Source organism: Mustelus asterias, chromosome 20 (assembly GCF_964213995.1).
Source record: "Mustelus asterias chromosome 20, sMusAst1.hap1.1, whole genome shotgun sequence".
Lineage (NCBI taxonomy): Eukaryota > Metazoa > Chordata > Chondrichthyes > Carcharhiniformes > Triakidae > Mustelus > Mustelus asterias.
In genome coordinates, this window is record NC_135820.1 from 73,125,953 (window position 1) to 73,144,706 (window position 18,754).

At 47.2% G+C, this 18,754-nt stretch overlaps 1 protein-coding gene across 1 annotated transcript in view; it reads left to right on the forward strand.

Moving 5' to 3' along the window:
* The window catches only part of LOC144508633 (N-terminal EF-hand calcium-binding protein 1-like), a 144,003-nt gene extending 125,453 nt beyond the window's left edge, over positions 1-18,550 (forward strand). The window contains exons 9-13 of the mRNA XM_078236848.1: positions 5,589-5,642; positions 9,078-9,190; positions 10,661-10,738; positions 12,972-13,063; positions 18,516-18,550. Coding sequence (XP_078092974.1) covers positions 5,589-5,642; positions 9,078-9,190; positions 10,661-10,738; positions 12,972-13,063; positions 18,516-18,550 — 372 coding nt within the window. The remainder of the gene's footprint in view (positions 1-5,588; positions 5,643-9,077; positions 9,191-10,660; positions 10,739-12,971; positions 13,064-18,515) is intronic.
* Positions 18,551-18,754: the final 204 nt, after the last annotated feature.

Consider the following 18,754-nt stretch of genomic DNA (forward strand, 5'->3'; position numbering starts at 1 on the left):
GAATCCCTACAGAAGGAAGCCATTCGGCCCATTGAGTCTGTACCGACCACATCCCACACATTTACCCTGCTAATCCCCCTGACACTAGGGTCAATTTACCATGGCCAATTAACCTAACCCGCACATCTTTGGACTGTGGAAGGAAACCGGACCTGGGTTCAAATCCCATCCTAGCAGATGTTGAAATTTGAATTCCAATAAAAATAAAACTAGAAATTAGAAGTCATTGCTGATTATCGTTAGAAGCCCATCTGTTCACTGATGTCCTTTAGGGAAGGAAACCTACCATCCTCACCCAGTCTGGCCTACACATGACTCCAGAGCCACAGCAATGTGATTCATTGTAAACTGCCCTCTGAAATGGTGAGGCAAGCAACTCAGCTCAAGGGCAATTAGGGATGGGCAATAATTGCTGGCCTTGCCAGCGACACCCACATCCCATGAATTAATAGAAAAGATATTGTATGTAAATTAATAAGATTTCTAAAAGTTCCATTTAAAAATAAATTAAAATTCATGTAGCATTGTGGAGAACATGCCCCTGTCTACATCAACGAGGACAAAGTAGAAATGGTCGAGAACTTCAAGCTTTTAGATGTCCAGATCACCAACAACCTGTCCTGGTCCCCCCATGCTGACACTATAGTTAAGAAAGCCCACCAAAGCCTCTACTTTCTCAGAAGACTAAAGAAATTTGGTGTGTCCGCTCCGATTCTCACCAACTTTTACAGATGCACCCAGAAAGCATTCTTTCTGGTTGTATCACAGCTTGGTATGGTTCCTGCTCTGCCCAAGACCGCAAAAGACTATAAAGGATCATGAACGAAGCCCAGACCATCTCTCTAACCAGCCTTCCACCCATTGACACTGTCTACACTTCCCGCTGTCTTGGCAAAGCAGCCAGCATAATTAAGGACCCCACACACCTCGGACATTCTCTCTTCCACCTTCTTCCGAATACATATACCAACCGACTCAAGAACAGCTTCTTTCCTGCTGCCATTAGACTTTTGAATGAACCTACCTTGCATTAAGTTGATCTTTCTCTACACCCTAGCTATGACTGTAACACTACATTCTGCACTCTCTCCTTTCCTTCTCTATGAACGGTATGCTTTGTCTGTATAGCGCGCAAGAAACAATACTTTTCACTATGTACTAATGTGATAATAATAAATCAAATCAGAATTCAGATCTTACCAGTTCCATGTGATCCTGGCCTCCGCTTCTCCAGGCTGAGATTTCCAATGTTCGGAACGTCTTTGGATATTTTTAGCTGCACACAAGCTTATGCGTGACTATTTGCTAACCGACTCCGAGAGGCGCAGAGAACAGACTACATGTCTGAAAGTACCTGTTCACACCAGTATGTGGATCCAAATGCCAAATGCATTGCAAACGCAATGTTCTTCAAGCAGTTAACATTCACTTTCAGGGGCGTTCCGAGGCCCCATGGTCTTTCCTGGTAGCTTCAAGTGCACTGTGCAGTCCTGGGAACTTTGATGTCCACAATCCCGCTTGGTCAAGAAAGTTTTTCCCATGCTTCATTTCAAAAGTAAAGTAAAGTTTATTTATTAGTCACAAGTCGGCTTACATTAACATTGCACTGAAGTTACTGTGAAATTTCCCTAGTCGCCACACTCTGGCACCTGTTCGGGTCAATGCACCCTAACCAGCACGTCTTTGGACTGTGGGAGGAAACTGGAGCACCCGGAGTAAACCCACGAAGACACGGGGAGAATGTGCAAACTCTGCACAGACAGTCACCCGTGGCTGGAATCGAACCCAGGTCCCTGGCGCTGTGAGACAGCAGCGCTAACCACTGTGCCACCGTGCCGCCCCCATTTGAAACTGTCGTTGATGTGTGATAAACAGCACTTTCACAGCAGAAGGCACAGTCAGCACAGCGCTCCCTTTGAATATATCCCAAATCGGCCTGTCCGAGAAGGCTGAAATGAACGGACTTTACTTTCTTCGGAGCTGATTTGTTGTCGAACATTCCCCACAATTCACAGTGGAAAAAGAAAATCACGACAGGCAGCACCCACGACATCCAAGGCACTGGGCTGTCCAGCGACCTTGCCCACAGCTGGAATTATCCAGTCCCGCTGCTATGAATGGGGATTTGGCTGAGCGCCAAATCTCTGTTCTTGCTGCCTCACAGCGCCAGGGTCCCGGGTTCAATTCCAGCCTTGGGTCACTGTCTGTACGGAGTTTGCACATTCTTCCCCGTGTCTGCCTGGGTTTCCCCCGGGTGCTCCGGTTTCCTCCCACAGTCCAAAGATGTGTGGGTAAGGGGGATCGGCCATGCTAAATTACCCCTGAGCATCCCAGGATGTGTAGGTTAGGTGGATTAGCCGCGGTAACTGCTGACGTAAGCAGCAAATCGGGAACATATCCTCATAGGATCATAGAATCCTACAGTGCAGAAGGAGGCCATTCGGCCCATCGAGTCTGCACCGACCACAATCCCACCCAGGCCCTATCCCCATAACCCTATGCATTTACCCTAGTTAGTCCTCCTGACACTGGGGTCAATTTAGCACGGCCAATCAACCTAACCAGCACATCTTTGGACTGTGGGAGGAGACCGGAGCACCCGGAGGAAACCCACGCAGACACGGGGAGATCGTGCAGACTCTACACAGACAGTGACCTGAGCCGGGAATCGAACCCGGGTTCCTGGTGCTGTGAGGCAGCAGTGCTAACCACTGTGTCACCGTGCCACCCTAGTTCTTCCTAGTAATGAATAAAACACAAACGTATACTATTTATATTCCACACACCTTTTATTAATGTCACGCACCTTCTCCAGAGAAATAAATGACGAAATGTTAGATTTTAAAGTTTTCTTGCTGTGAACGGAAGTAGCAGTGTGAGTACCGCTCAGAATCGTCTCGCGTACCTCCTTTGGCACCCATGCCACTGGTTACCAACCCTTTGTTCAACCAAAGGCCTCATCTGCCTTCTTGTGTGGACCTAAAATATCTCTCAGTGTAAAGAGGAAGGGAGTTCGCCCTGGTTAATATTCTACACTCAAACGACATAACTTTAAAAATAAGTCAATCTGACCATTTATTTCATTCATATTTGTTTCATCTGTGGAAAAACACAGGTGACTCTTTGCAAATAAAACTGAGCCACAGAGGCAACTATGGCCGCTCCTTGTGGCACTAAAGGATCATGGGAATGAGGTGGTCTTCTCTTTATGTGACCTGTCCCCCGGAAGGAAGCCACTTGGTAACCGCACCGCAGGAGCTGGTACCTGTCAGCCTGGTGTCACCCCGCAACTGACAACTGACGTGTTCACCCTTTCTATACCTCTCATAAATTTATAAACTTCTGTCAGCCCCTCAGCCTCCATCTTTCCAGGGAGAACAATCCCAGTTTATTCAATCTCTCCTCTTAGATAATAGCCTCCATACCAGGCAACGTTCATAGAATCATAGAATCATAGAATCCCTACAGTATAGAAGGAGGCCATTTGGCCCATCGAGCCTGCACCAACAACAATCCCACCCTATCCTGGTAACCCCACATACTTACCCTGCAAACAACCCTGAAACTAGGGTCGATTTAGCATGGCCAATCAACCTAACCCGCACATCTTTGGACTGTGAGAGGAAACCGGAGCACCCGGAGGAAACCCACGCAGACACGGGGAGAACGTGCAAATTCCACACAGTCACCCAAGCTGGGAATCGAACCCGGGTCTCTGGCGCTGTGAGGCAGCAGTGCTAACCAGTGTGCCACCTTGCCACCCGTGCATAGTCCTCTGAGGGGTGGACAGCCGCGAGGCCCAGCTTGTGTGGTTGTCCTGTGATTTCAAAAAAATGGTTTTGAAAGTATCGACCAGCTACAATAGGGAATGCAACTAGATTATCACAGAGCTGCCTTTGGGATCCTGCTGTGCATACAATGTTTACGACAACATTTCAATCAGTACCACACTGACTTTGGGGACATCTGAGCTCATAGAATCCCTACAGTGCAGAAGGAGACCATTCGGCCCATCAGCCTGCACCGACAACAATCCCACCCAGGCCCCATCCCCATAAATCCATGCATTTACTTTAGCTAGTCCCTCTGACACAAAGGGCCAATTTAGCATGGCCAATCCGCCTAACCCGCACACCTTTGGACTGTGGGAGGAAACCGGAGCACCCGGAAGAAACCCATGCAGACACGGGGAGAACGTGCAAACTCTGCACAGACAGTAACCCGAGGCCGGAATTGAACCTGGGTCCCTGGCGCTGTGAGGCAGCAGTGCCAACACAAGGGGCGGCCATAGTTGCCTCTGTGGCTCAGTTTTATTTGCAAAGAGTCACCTGTTTTTTTTCCACAGATGAAACAGTTCGCCAAATTACATGTGTTGTTTTTAAGAAAAAGGCACGTTAATGAGGGAGAAATGGTTGCAGTTGAATAGGGGGAAAGAGCGGGGGACTGGGAATCCACCAGATTGCCCTTCGGAAGAGACATTACAGAGCAGATGGACTGAATGGTTTGATACTGTGCTCTACCACACTATGATGTTGTTCTGTGAGTTTAAGAGAGTGGGGAGAAAGAAGGATATTTATAGGCACCCAGGGAAAACACCGTGTGAGGAAAGAGTCGGTTGGCTAAAGGCCACTTTTCAGATCTTTATATCCAAGGACAATGTGCATTTATTCCATGTTTTTTGTTTGATTATATAAGTGTAAGAAAAAATTCATCTGATTCATCATGACGATGACTTGCATTGTACACTAATGCTTTTTTCCAAAGAGGTCTGAGGCGTGCCAGAAGGGTGATCTAATTGAGGTGGTTAAATGATAAGATAGAGAATTTATTTCCTTTTGTGGGGGTGGGGGGAATCGAGAACAAGAGGCCATAATCTTAGGGCTAGGCTGAATTTCACAGTCAAAACAGGAAGCAATTTTTCACACACAGGGGAATGGAAATACTTCACTCCCTCATGGTTGCTGAGTCACTTGGATCTTCCGAGTCCAAAATCGATATATACTTTTTCTGGGTAAGGAGTACAAGACATGGGGCTGAGCGAAAGAGTGGCCCATGATATAATGAAATGTTGAAACAGGCTCGCGGGACTGAACACTCAACCTCTGATCCTTTGGCCAGAATTTTACCAGCACGCCTGCCCCGATTCCCGGGGGCGGGCAAGTCTCGGAGAACGGCATTCTCCGTTGGCCTCGGGTGGGATTGTGCGAACCTCAGGCGGACGTGCCGGTAAGATTCCGCCCACTGTCACAGATTTTATGGATTTTCCATTCATCTGAAGGCGGGGGCGGAGGACTGAGAAGGGTGGTGACACAAGTAGGCTGTTAAACAGACAAGACAAACGCATTGATACGTTGGGGTAGACAGTTGTTGTTTGACAGAATCATAGGGCCATAGAGATATACAGCACTGGAAACAGGTCCTTTCCCATCCGTGTACCTGTCCAAATGTCTTTTAAATGTTGTAATGGTTGGTTTGAGGCTGCTCGCTAGAAGTGGAAAATATTCCACCTTCTCGTCACGTTGAATATAAAATTTCACAGCGCGTCACATCCAACTAACTAACCAACTAACCTTTTTGTTATTTTGTAGACCCCAAGACTGGAGCCCCTAAAGGAAGAAATCATTGAAGAAGCGACTAAATCTGTAAGTTTGAGTGAAGCCTGACTCCTGGCAGATTGTTTCACAAACCCCACTGGCCCTGTCTGGCTACGTGTTGTGGTAATAGATCAACACATAGGGGCAGGGCCAACCTGTATCTAAACTGAACCAGACCCGCAGAGTACACAAGGTGGGGGCTATGTTTGGAGTTACAGAAAGGCACTAGAAGTAGCTGAGCATTAAAACACAACGTAGGACACATGAGATGAAGATTGAAGTCTCCAGTTCTACCAACAACAGGCACCCCATACAGGGCCCCTTCTTGGCACTACTCAGTTCACTTAACGTTACTCTCAAACTGATATCCCTTTCCCAATTGCTTGCCAAACATTGACCAAGGTGCCACCCGGGAATGGTTTCGAGTTTTGGAGTACAGGAGATGACGGCGGGGGCGGAGGAGGACGGGGGGGTCAGTTTATGAAAGAGGCGAACACAAGAACACAAGAAATAGAAGTGGGAATAGATCACCAGACCCTTCAAGCCTGTCCCGCCATTCAAAGTTAAAGTTTATTTACTAGTCACAAGTAAGGCTTACATTAACACCGCAATGAGGTTACTGTGAAAATCCCCTAGTCGCCACACTCCGGCACCTGTTCGGGTCAATGCACCCTAACCAGCACGTCTTTCATACTGTGGGAGGAAACCGGAGCACCCGGAGGAAACCCACACTGACACGGGGAGAAGGTACAAACTCCACACAGGCAGTGACCGGGAATCGAACCTGGGTCCCTGGCGCTGTGAGGCAGCAGTGCTAACCACTGTGCCACTGAATAGAATCATGGCTGATCGATGCCAGCCTCAGCTCCTTCTCTGTGCCATTTCCACTTAACCCTCTATTCCTCGATCTATCAAATATTTCTCCATCTCCACTTTGAATACTTCAATTGACCCAGCCTCCAGCACCCTTTGGGGCAGAGAATTCCAGAGGTTCACCACCCTCTGCGAGAAGAAATGTCTACGCAGCTCTGTTTTAAATGACCGACCCTTTATCTAGTAGCAATGTCCTTTTGTTCAAGACTCTCCCACTAGTGAAAACATCTCACCATTTACCCTGGCAAGCCCCCTCAGGATCTGATATGTTTGAATAAGGTCACCCCCCTCACTCTTCTATGTTTCCTTAGAAGGAACTCTTCAAAATGCATCTAATGAAAATACAACAAAACTGACTCCAACTTATAAATCCAAGAAAGGGTTTAATAAAGAGACATCATTACTCCAAACTTGGGGCCTCGCCCTGGGGCCACTCCAAGCTCCCCACAATTCTACATAGTTCCTTATTTATAGTGAATCAGCTGGTCAGCTGACTATTACATCACTCTGTAATTGATTCCATGGTTTACTGGGTCACATTACATCTTGTTTCCATTATTCACATTACATCCAATACAAAGTTGTCACTGGCTACATTCTAACATTCTAAACTCCAAGGAATACAGGCAAGATTGTGGCAGGCTTAAATAAGGAAGATGAGGAAAATCTGTTCCCATGAGTTGATGGTATGAAGTCCAGGGGTCCTATAATTAAGGTTTGGGTAAGAGATACAGGGGGATGTGAGGAAGAACCTTTTTACACAGTGTAGGGTCCATTTATTCATTCGAATAGACGAGGGGACAGCATTTGGTAAGTTTTAAAATAGTTTCCTTTTACTGAACAAAACTTTTTTAAAATAATTAACACGACAGAAGTGAGAAGAGAGCGGACTTGGAGACTTGCTTCACAGCCAGGCCCTGGGCACAAACATGTACGGAAATGAGCGAAGTCTGGGAACTGAACTGAACTAAACATGTACTGAAACGAAAAAATATTTCAATCCTTATCTCGTTATCGGAAATGTTTTTCTCATGCTGTCTCTGCTTGCAAAAAACGGTTCTTGCAGCTGCTATTATCAAAACCTTGTTTTGCCTGCATTGTGTACCCTTTAGGAATGCAGCCAATTTCTAGCTAACTCAGCATGCCTTTTGAATTTTAAAATGTAGTCAAAGTCAGCAGTGTTAGTTACCCCCTACAGTAGAGCATTTAAGGTAATTGCATAGGTAGAAGTATCATGAAATGGAGCCTTTGCAGAGACTGAAGCAAACAGGGCTAAGCATGAATAGGACCTCTCACACAGCGAGTGCTAATGGCCTGGGACCCATCGCCTAAAGAGGAAGCGGCGATGATCAAACATTCCAAAAGGAAAAGAGTTGAGGGAAATAAAGCTTTCAGACCACGATGGGGGAATGAAAATTGCTCACCTGATTCCCCTTTTTTCACAGCGCCCAAGCAATCCCGTAGCAAGGAACATGAAAAATACACTCACACAGGTCTCATACATTGGTCCAACAACCCCCAGCCTCTCACCCCACTGGAAGAGTTTAATCAAGCTGTTTCCTATACAGTAGCTTTAATGGCATCATAACTTTACACTGGGGAGTTAAAGACCTTCCTACAGTGTTCAGTTGCTTGTGGGAGGCGATGGCCTCATGGTATTATCGCTGGACTATTAATCCAGAAACTTAGCACATGGCATGGATATATGAATAGGGAGGGGATAGAGGGATACGGACCGAGTAAGGGCAGAAGGTTTGTTTAAAGTTTTAGTTAGGGCATCATGGTCGGTGCAGGCTTTCGTGGGAAGGGCCTGTGCTGTACTTTTCTTTGTTCCTTGTTCTCTTTGTCCCGGGGACCCGGGTTCGAATCCCACAGCAGATGATGCAATTTGAATTCAATAAAAAATATCTGGAATTACGAATCTACTGATGACCATGGAACCATTGTTGATTGTCGGAAAAACCCATGTGGTTCACTGATGTCCTTTTTAGGGAAGGAAATCTGCCATCCTTACCTGGTCTGGTCTACATGTGACTGCAGAGACACAGCAAGTCTCAACTGCACTCTGAAATGGCCGAGCAAACTTCTCAGTTCAAGGGCAACTAGGGATGGGCAATAAATGCTTGTGGAGATGCCGGCATTGGACTGGGGTAAACACAGTAAGAGCTTTAACAACACCAGGTTAAAGTCCAACAGGTTTATTTGGTAGCAAATGCCATTAGCTTTCGGAGCGCTCCGAAAGCTAATGGCATTTGCTACCAAATAAACCTGTTGGACTTTAACCTGGTGTTGTTAAAGCTCTTACAATAAATGCTTGCCAGCCAGCGATGCCTGTGTTCCACGAATGAATTAAAAAAATTATGTGAGTCTGGTAACTGATCTATGCTTGCTGTACTTGATTGGTTAAGTCTGGGCATGGACTCAGAACAAAGTAAACAAGCACCATAGAAATGACTCAAGATGGAGTTGGGGTAAGCATGGTGCAGATATTTTGGGCTTGCAGAGATATTTGAAAACTCTTATAAATAAACCTACTGCACACTGAGAAACTGGTGTCATTTCTGGGACAAGTAAATGATGCAACGCTTCCCTTTCCTTTCCCCTACACAGCACATCTTGGTGGTGCAGCGGCAGATGTCGGTGCTGGAGGAGGAAGTGGAGGAATTCCGTCAAGCTCTGAAACAATACGTGGAGTCGGCAGCCAGTCAGTGTGGCAGTCTGCAGTAAGTGGGAGGCCTATCTTGCTCCGAATGCCAGTCATCCAGAGACAGTGTTGCACAATGCACAATCTCACTATTATAGATAAAAATAAAACTGCCCAAGATTAGAGAGAGCTAGATTGGATGCTCTGGAAAAATGTCACCCATTCACAATGTCACTGCAGTGCATCCATTTTGTTTGTGTGGCTCTTTATTTGTGTAATCTTTTTGTCTCCAGTCACAGGGGTGCAGTCCAATAGATGCTGGTTGCCCCTGAGATTGCCCTCAGGTGGCCAGTGTGAACCTGGATTAATCACAATCCTCCACTCCCCTCCATGTCGCTGCGTACGCGATGTGAACGTACCTTCCTTGGCCATGAGGTCCAGGGTGTGACTCAAACAAAGAACAAAGAACACAGAACAAAGAACAGTACAGCACAGGAAACAGGCCCTTTGGCCCTCCAAGCCTGTGCTGCTCCTTGATCCAACTAGACCATTCGTTTGTATCCCTCCATTCCCAGACTGCTCATGTGACTATCCAGAGCTTCGAGCTCAGGGACAGAGACGCTATGCACTGCACCACAAAACCCCCCTTTATTTAAGGGGATGCTAGTTAACAAGGTGAAAGGAATCAAATGTCACGCTGATAGGGTTAGATAGGGCGGCACTGCTGCCTCACAGTGCCAGGGGCCTGGGTTCGATTCCCAGCTTGGGTCACTGTCTGTGCTGAGTTTGCACGCTCTCCCCATGTCTGCGTGGGTTTCCACCGGGTGCTCCGGTGTCCTCCCACAGTCCAAAGATGTGCGGGTTAGGTGGATTGGCCATGCTAAATTGCCCCTTAATGTCAGGGGGACCAGCTAGGGTAAATGTATGGGGTTACGGGGATAGGGCCTGGGTGGGTTGTGGTCAGTGCAGAATTCATAGAGTCATAGAACACCCTTACAGTGCAGAAGGAGGCCATTCAGCCCATCGAGTCTACACCGACAACAATCCCACCCAGGCCCCATCCCCACAACCCCACATATTTACCCTGCTAGTCCCCCTGACACTAAGGGGCAATTTAGCATGGCCAATAATCCAAACCCGCACATCTTTGGACTGTGGGAGGAAACCGGAGCACCCGGAGGAAACCCACGCAGACACGGGGAGAACGTGCAAACTCTGCACAGACAGTGACCCAAACCGGGAATCGAACCCGGGTCCCTGGCGCTGTGAGGCAGCAGTGCTAACCACTGTGCCACCGTGCCGCCCCCAGAGGAAGCAGGTGTGGGAAGAAGCTCATGTAGAAAACAACACAAACTCTTTGGGCTGAGTGGCCTCTTTCGGAGCTGCACGTTCTCTACCCACAAACCCAGCTCAACAACTGTAATAGTTGGATTCCAACTGAAGAGATCTGTAGTTACGGGCATGTTGGGGGAAGCTCTGGGTGGATTTTATGAAGAGTAAGTTTATATCTTGAGTTAGTTTGATATTTGATCTGTTCTTTCCCATCTAGCATCTCGGTTCAGAAGCTGGGAAATGAGACCTGCTTCATAGTGTACGAGTTCTGGAAGGACAGGACTTCATGGAGGAGGTAGGATCATTATTACTGATCCAGTTCAGAGTTGTCATAAAGCGGGCCATGTTTTACTGCCGGTGACAGGTTCCCCATCCCGCCCGCTAAGGAATCGCGGGACAAGACCTTGCAAAGGTCCGTTGACCTCGGGTGGGGTTTCCCGGTCTTGGGGTGAGTGTGGCCGGAAAATCCCATCCCAGTTTTCTGCTTCCACAAGTCAAATAACAAACCAAAAATAAAAGGGAGCCAGAAATCCCCACACAAATACCAGATCTACAGATAGCCCCAGAAACCACAGCCATACACATGGGCCCAGACAGATAGCCCCAGAAACCACAGCCATACACATGGGCCCAGACTGATAGCCCCAGAAACCACGGCCATACACATGGGCCCAGACTGATAGCCCCAGAAACCACAGCCATACACATGGGCCCAGACTGATAGCCCCAGAAACCACGGCCATACACATGGGCCCAGACGGATAGCCCCAGATACCAGAAATACATATGGATCCAGACACCAGACACCAAGCACCAGACAGATACGTAGACCCAGATGGCAGATCTACGTGGACTCCTCACATAGCACGGTGGTCCAGTGGTTAGCACTGCTCCCTCACAGCGCCAGGGACCTGGGTTCGATTCCCGGCTTGGGTCTGTGTGGAGTTTGCACGCTCTCCCCTACATGTGACACTAATAAATAAACACATACGTGGGAACACTAAATCCAGATGCAAAAGAGTAGACACTGACTTCCTTCATTTGCATAGAAACAGTCTATTCATGCTCAAAGCTCCATGTTCAAGCACACACCCACGATCGGAGTGGATTACACCAGGGTTCACTAAAGGGATGGTGTTATCAGTGTCTGTGTGGCAGCGGCAGTCAATGACATTGCAAACTGATGAGGCATATTGTGTTTATCTTATACCAAGCAGCTTTTACCGAGCAGAGTGATGATCTCTGAACACATTGCTCACACACTGGGGCATAGTCCAGGGCATAAGCTATGAATCTGTCAGACAGACAACAGTCCATTGGTAGCTTCTATGATGATAGCAGTAAACTGTTGGCAGTTTTCGTGACGAAACGGACAAGAAAACAAAATAGAACCAATTTCACCTACAGCTGGCTGGCCATCAGAAAACAGAATCATCCATCACTCGGAGACCACTGTTGCCAACTCTTCAGGATTGCCCTGGAGTCTCCAGAAATTGAAGATACATCGCCTGGATGATGTTTATTTATTAGTGTGACAAGTAGGCTTACATTAACACTGCAATGAAGCTACTGTGAAAATCCCCTAGTTGCCACACTCCGGCACCTGTTCGGGTACACTGAGGGAGAATTTAGCATGGCCAATGTACCTAACCAGCATGTCTGTGGGAAGAAACTGGAGCAACTGGAGGAAATCCATACAGACACGGGGAGAACGTGCAAACTTCACACAGACAATGACCCAAGCTGGGAATCGAACCCGGGTCCCCGGCGCTGTGAGGCAGCAGTGCTAACCATTCTGCCGCCCATGTTGGACCCAGCACCATGAACAACGAAAATCCCAGAGATATTCCAAAGAGTGTTTCCTTTTCATTTCCTTTGTACGCTTCAGTTTATTAATTCTAATTGGAGACGCAGTAGAGGGCAGCACGGTGGCACAGTGGTTAGCACTGCTGCCTCACAGTGCCAGGGACCCGGGTTCGATTCCCGGCTTGGGTCACTGTCTGTGTGGAGTCTGCACGTTCTCCCCGTGTCTGCGTGGGTTTCCTCCCACAGTCCAAAGATGCGCTGGTTAGGAGGATGGGCCATTCTAAATTAACCCGAGGGTCAAGGGGATTAGCAGGGTAAATATGAGGGGTTACGGGAATAGGGCCTGGGTGGGATTGTGGTCAATGCAGACTCGATGGGCCGAATGGCCTCCTTCTGCGCTGTAGGGATTCTGCGAAAGACTGATTGAGTGGGCTGGGGAAAATATTCAAAATAGCGATGATGCTGGAATCTGAAACAAGAACAAAAAATGCTGGAAAATCTCAGCAGGTCTGGCAGCATCTGTAGGGAGAGAGAAACAGAGTTAATGTTTCGAGTGTATTTGACTCTTTTCCAGAACTGAAGAGAAGGAGAAATGTGTTGGATATTAAACTGTACGTGTGAGGGTTTTTGTGTAAGCTCAAATTGTGTAACAATTGTGAAGTCAATTGTGAACCATTCACACTGATTTACGGAATACTAACTCAATGTGTGGAAACCCACAGCCACTTGCAAGCAAACTACAGCAAGGCTTTCCAGAGAAACAATGTGGACTTCCTGGAGACACCAGAGCTCATGACAACTATGCTGCTTCCCGGTAAGGCCCCATCACGTAAGAGATTTCACGATATTCGCTGAGGCAGAACCTGGCGTGACCATGAGGGTGAATCCTAAAGTATAGGAGGGCCACATGTAGAATCTAGAGGACAACTGAGGGAGTGTTGCATTGTCAGAGGTGCCATCATTCAGTTTAGCTGTTAACACAGGCCTTGACTGAACTCTCAGCTGGGTATAAATAATCCTCTGGCACATGTCTGAGAATAAACAGGGGAGGTCCACATCCATCTCACCACAATTTCCCATAGACCCCCACTGTACCGCATCCAACTCCTCTTCCCATAGACACTGTACCCCATCCCCCTCCCTTCCCAGACACTGCACCCCATCCCTTTCCCTTCCTATAGACACTATACCCCATCCCTCTCCCTTCCCAGACACTGCACCCCATCCCTCTCCCTTCCCATAGACACTGTACCCCATCCCTCTCCCTTCCCATAGACACTGTACCCCATCCCTCTCCCTTCCCAGACACTGTATCCCATCCCTCTCCCTTCCCAGACACTGTATCCCATCCCTCTCCCTTCCCAGACACTGTATCCCATCCAACCCCTCTTCCGACAGACACTGCACCCCTTCCAAATCCCCTTCCCAGCATAATTAAGGACCCCACGCACCCTGAACATTCTCTCTTCCACCTTCTTCCTTCGGGAAAAAGACAAAAGTCTGAGGACACGTACCAACCGAGTCAAAAACAGCTTCTTTCCTGCTGCCATCAGACTTTTGAATGGATCTACCTCTACACTCTAGCTCTGACTATAACACTACATTTACACTCTCTCCTTTCCTTCTCTATGAACAGTATGCTTTGTCTGTACAGAATGCAAGAAGCAATACTTTTCACTGTTTACTAATACATGTGACAATAATAATAAATCAAATCAAATCAAAATCAAATCAAATCAAGTCCCCTTCCCAGAGAGAGGTGAGGACAGCTGAGCGGAGATGGATTTGCCCGAGTGAAGAGCGTAGCTTCTGCAGGGAACAGAGGACAGAAGGAAATCTGTTACAGTGCTGTGGATCAGGGGAGATCTAGGGCAAAGGGAATGATTAGGATCCTTTTGATTAATTCACTCTGCGATCAAAGTCAAATCTTTTTGATGTGCTACGCACTGAGTTATTTCGCCTCCTGTTCCAACAGTGCCTTGATTTAAAAAAAAAACTCATCCTGGTTTTCAAAGCCCTCTATGACCTTGTTTCTCCCTATTTCTGTAACCTTCATCAGTTTACAACTCTCCAAGGTCTCCGCATTCCTCCAACTCTACCCTCCTCAACCCCCCTCCCCCTCCCAACCCCCCCCCTCCCCCCCCCCCCCCCCCCCCACCATCCCACCCTCATTTCAATCACTCTGCCACTTTGACAGGCCTGCCTTCAGTTGCCTTAGCACAGTAAGAAGTCTAACTACACCAGGTTAAAGTCCAACAGGTTTATTTGGTAGCAAATACCATAAGCTTTCGGAGCACAGCTCCTTCGTCAGATGGAGTGGAAATCTGTTCTCCAACAGTGCACAGACACAGAAATCAAGTTGCAGAATACTAATTAGAATGCGAATCCCTACAGCCAGCCAGGTCTTAAAGGTACAGACAATGTGGGTGGAGGGAGCATTCAACACAGGTTAAAGAGATGTGTATTGTCTCCAGACAGAACAGCTAGTGAGATTCTGCAAGATCAGCCCCAGACTCTGAATTATCTGGATCAAGCACTTTGCCTTTCTATCTTCTTGTTCCTGCTTTTCAGACGTTTCTTACCATCTCCTTCTTTAACTAAACCTTTGGTCACCAAGCCTTCTTATCGCCTTCTGTGGATTAGCGCCAAATAAATGTTTGACAACGGATGGGATACCGTGTCTGTGGGAAGGGGATAATTTACTGTGTACAGTTCTGGTCACCCTATTATAGAAAAGATATTATTAAACAAGAAAGATTGCAGAAAAGATTTTCTCAGATGCCACCGGGACTTGGTGGTTTGAATTATAAGGAGAGGCTGGATAAACTGGGACTTTTTTCCTCTGGAGTGTAGGAGGCTGAGGGGTGATCTTATAGAGGTCCATAAAATAATGAGGGGCATAGATCAGCTAGATAGTCAATATCTTTTCCCAAAGGTAGGGGAGTCTAAAACCAGAGGGCATAGGTTTAAGGCGAGAGTACACTGAGGGAGAATTTAGCATGGCCCGAAGATCAGAGGCCGAATGCCCGTGACCGCTGAAGTGCTCCCCAACAGGAAGAGAACAGTCTTGCCTGGTGATTGGCGAGCGGTGTTCATTCGCTACGGATGAATGAACACCGCTCAACAATCACCAGTGTTCTCTTCCTGTTGGGGAGCACTTCAGCGGTCACGGGCATTCGGCCTCTGATCTTCGGGTAAGCGTTCTCCAAGGCGGCCTTCACGACACACGACGACGCAGTGTCGCTGAGCAGAGATTGATAGCCAAGTTCCACACACATGAGGACGGCCTCAACCGGGATTTTGGGTTCATGTCACACTATCTGTAACCCCACGACTTGCCTGGGCTTGCAAAATCTCACTAACTGTCCCAGCTGGAGACAATACACTTCTCTTTAACCTGTGCTTAACCCTCTCTCCACTCACATTGTCTGTACCTTTAAGACTTAATTACCTGTAAAGACTCGCTTCCAACCATTATTTTGTAAATTGAGTTTGTGTCTTTATATGCCCTGTTTGTGAACTGAAATCCCACTCACCTGACGAAGGAGCAGTGCTCCGAAAGCTAGTGGCTTTTGCTACCAAATAAACCTGTTGGACTTTAACCTGGTGTTGTGAGACTTCTTACTGTGTTTACCCCAGTCCAACACCGGCATCTCCACGTCAGGGTTATATTGACCCAGCGAAGTTGTACGTGCAGCTGAAGGGCCCCCTTTCTACACTGGGGTAAATTTCCTGGTCACACTCGCCAGGGGAATCAACGTGGGTGGGATGGGCAATTCGACAAACTGTTCAAAGGTCCTCGGGCAGGAATTTTCGGGCTCGGGACGGGCACAGATGGAAAATTCTACCCAGCCCACAGCAGAGGATGACAGCCAAACCTGCAGGAACATCTATCGAAATAAGAGGAGGCCATTCAGCCCTTCAAACCTGTTCCACCATTCAATAGGATCATGGGTGCTCTGCATGCTAATCTTGTTGTAAATCCCGATCCCTGAATACTCTTTGCTTAAACAAAATTGACCTTTGATCTGGTAACCTGACCCAGGGAATTAGATTACTGTGCGTACGTACAGAAAGATACTTGCATAAAGTCAATTTGTTATTCTTAACAGCTATTTGGATTTGGATGTTAGACATCTATACATCTATGTTTTACTCAAGATGTGCATATTGCTTCCGATTTCTATTTTATTCCTGTCAATTATGTTATTGTTAAGAGCTTGTCGTATTTGCATTTACATTCCTTTAAACTGCCCTCTGTGTTACTGAAACGTGTTGCTGATGTTCTAACGGTTGTGAGGTGTTTGCAAGTGCGGTGAATTCTGCAGAGTTCTTCCTGTTTCTAGCACATCTTACTCATGCCCTCCACCTTGAAGGATGGACGACTGATTGAATTCTGCAAGGATTTGAACATACGGACTTGGGTGCAATTAAACCGAAGGTTCAAACTATCCGACCTTTAAAAATAACTCTCCTGTACAAAGCTATTGAGGTTTTAGATTGAGAATTGGGCTAAGTGACATTACAGGGAAGAATAGAAGCAACATAACTCATATCTTGAATCTATCCTCACTGTTAAAAAGAGCAAAGAAAATTACAGCACAGGAAGAGGCCTTTCGGTCCTCCAAGCCTGTACCGACTGAACTAAAGCCCCCTACCCTTCCAGGGTCCATATCCCTCTATTCCCCATCCTATTCATGTAGTTGTCAAGGCGCCCCTTAAAAGTCACTATTGCATCCGCTTCCACTACCTCCCCCTGGTTACCTCACCTGTGAGTGCATGATGTCGGCAGTAACCGTCCAAATGGAAACGTGAAAAAACTGGAACCCTTCACCTCAAAAAGCCAAGAAGTCAGGGGTCAATCTCAGAATCTCTTACATTAACCAAAATCACCATTTCTAAACATGTGGATGACACCAGATTGGGTGAAGTGGTGGGGAGGGGGGGTGGGGGGGTGGGGGGGGCGGGAGATCTGCGGGGGGTGGGGGGGGGCATGGGGTGGAATGGTCCGTTGGGTATATAGTTAAAGAGTTGAGGATTGTTTGAATTCTCTAGCTTCTCAGTTGCCTGAGTAAATTGAAGGAAGAGGTGGACAGATCTTTAACTAATAAGGCTTTGAAGGGTTATTGGTGAATGGCCAGGGAAGTGGAGTTGAGGCTGAGATGAGGTCTCGAGTGTATTAAATGGCGGAGCAGCCTCGAGAGGCTGAACTGCCTACTCTTGCTTCTAGTTCTCATGTTCTTATGTTGAGTAGGTTCAAGACAGAGGTTGAAAGATTTTTTTTTAGGTATCGAGGGATGTGGGGATAGTGCAGGAAGGTGGAACAGAGGGAGAAGACCAGCCATGATCTTGTTGTGTGTTGGAGCAAGCTCAAAGACTGACTCCATTTCCTATTTGCTAAGTAAAGTTAAAAGTAAAAGTTTATTTATTAGTCACAAGTAAGGCTTACATTAATATTGCAATGAAGTTACTGTGAAAATCCCCTAGTCGCCACAATCCGGCACCTGTTCGGTTCAATGCACCTAACCGGTACGTCTTTCAGAATGTGGGAGGAAACCGGAGCACTCGGAGGAAACCCACAAAGACACGGGGCGAATGTACAGACTCCACACAGACAGTGACCTGAGCCAGGAATCGAACCCGGGTCCCTGGCGCTGTGAGGCAGCAGTGCTAACCACTGTGCCACAATGCCGCCCCTTGCGTGATGGACTGGGCTTCTGAAGCCCAGTCCATCACGCAAACTAGCCTCCCATGCATCGACTCTACCTACGCTTCCCGCTGCCTCAGGAAACGCAGCCAGCATAATCAAGGACCCCACGCACCCCGGACATACTGGCCGGGATTTTATGACCTCGCTTGGGCGAGGCTTGTAAAACTCCACCCGAAGCTAATGGAGAATTTCGTTCTGTGAACCTCGTTGCCCCGATTCCGGGGTGGGCGTCCCAGTAAAATTCCAGCCATTCTCTTCCACCTTCTTCCTTCGGGAAAAAGATACAAAAGTCTGAGGTCACGTACCAACCGACTCAAGAGCAGCTTCTTCCCTGCTGCCGTCAGACCTTTGAATGGACCTACCTTGCATTAAGTTGATCTTTCTCTACACCCTAGCTATGACTGTAACACTACATTCTGCACTCTCTCCTTTCCTTCTCTATGAACGGTATGCTTTGTCTGTATAGCGCGCGAGAAATAATACTTTTCACTGTATACATGTGACAGTAATGAATGAAACCAATTCAAAATAATATTCTTATCTTTATTATTTCCAGCATCCTGGTGGATTACAAACAAAAACAACAACTGATCCCTTTGCTTTTGAAAGCATCACCACTCTTCAGGATCTTTCGTGAAGCACCGTCCTCAAGACTGGTTGATGTTGCCTCTGGATCCAATGGATAAGATCCAAACCGCTGCCACAAAGCAGTTCCTTTTAGACAAGTCGCATACTTAATGACAAATAGCTACAATGTATTTTGATTGCTGAAATATTTATTGCGAAATTGCAGAT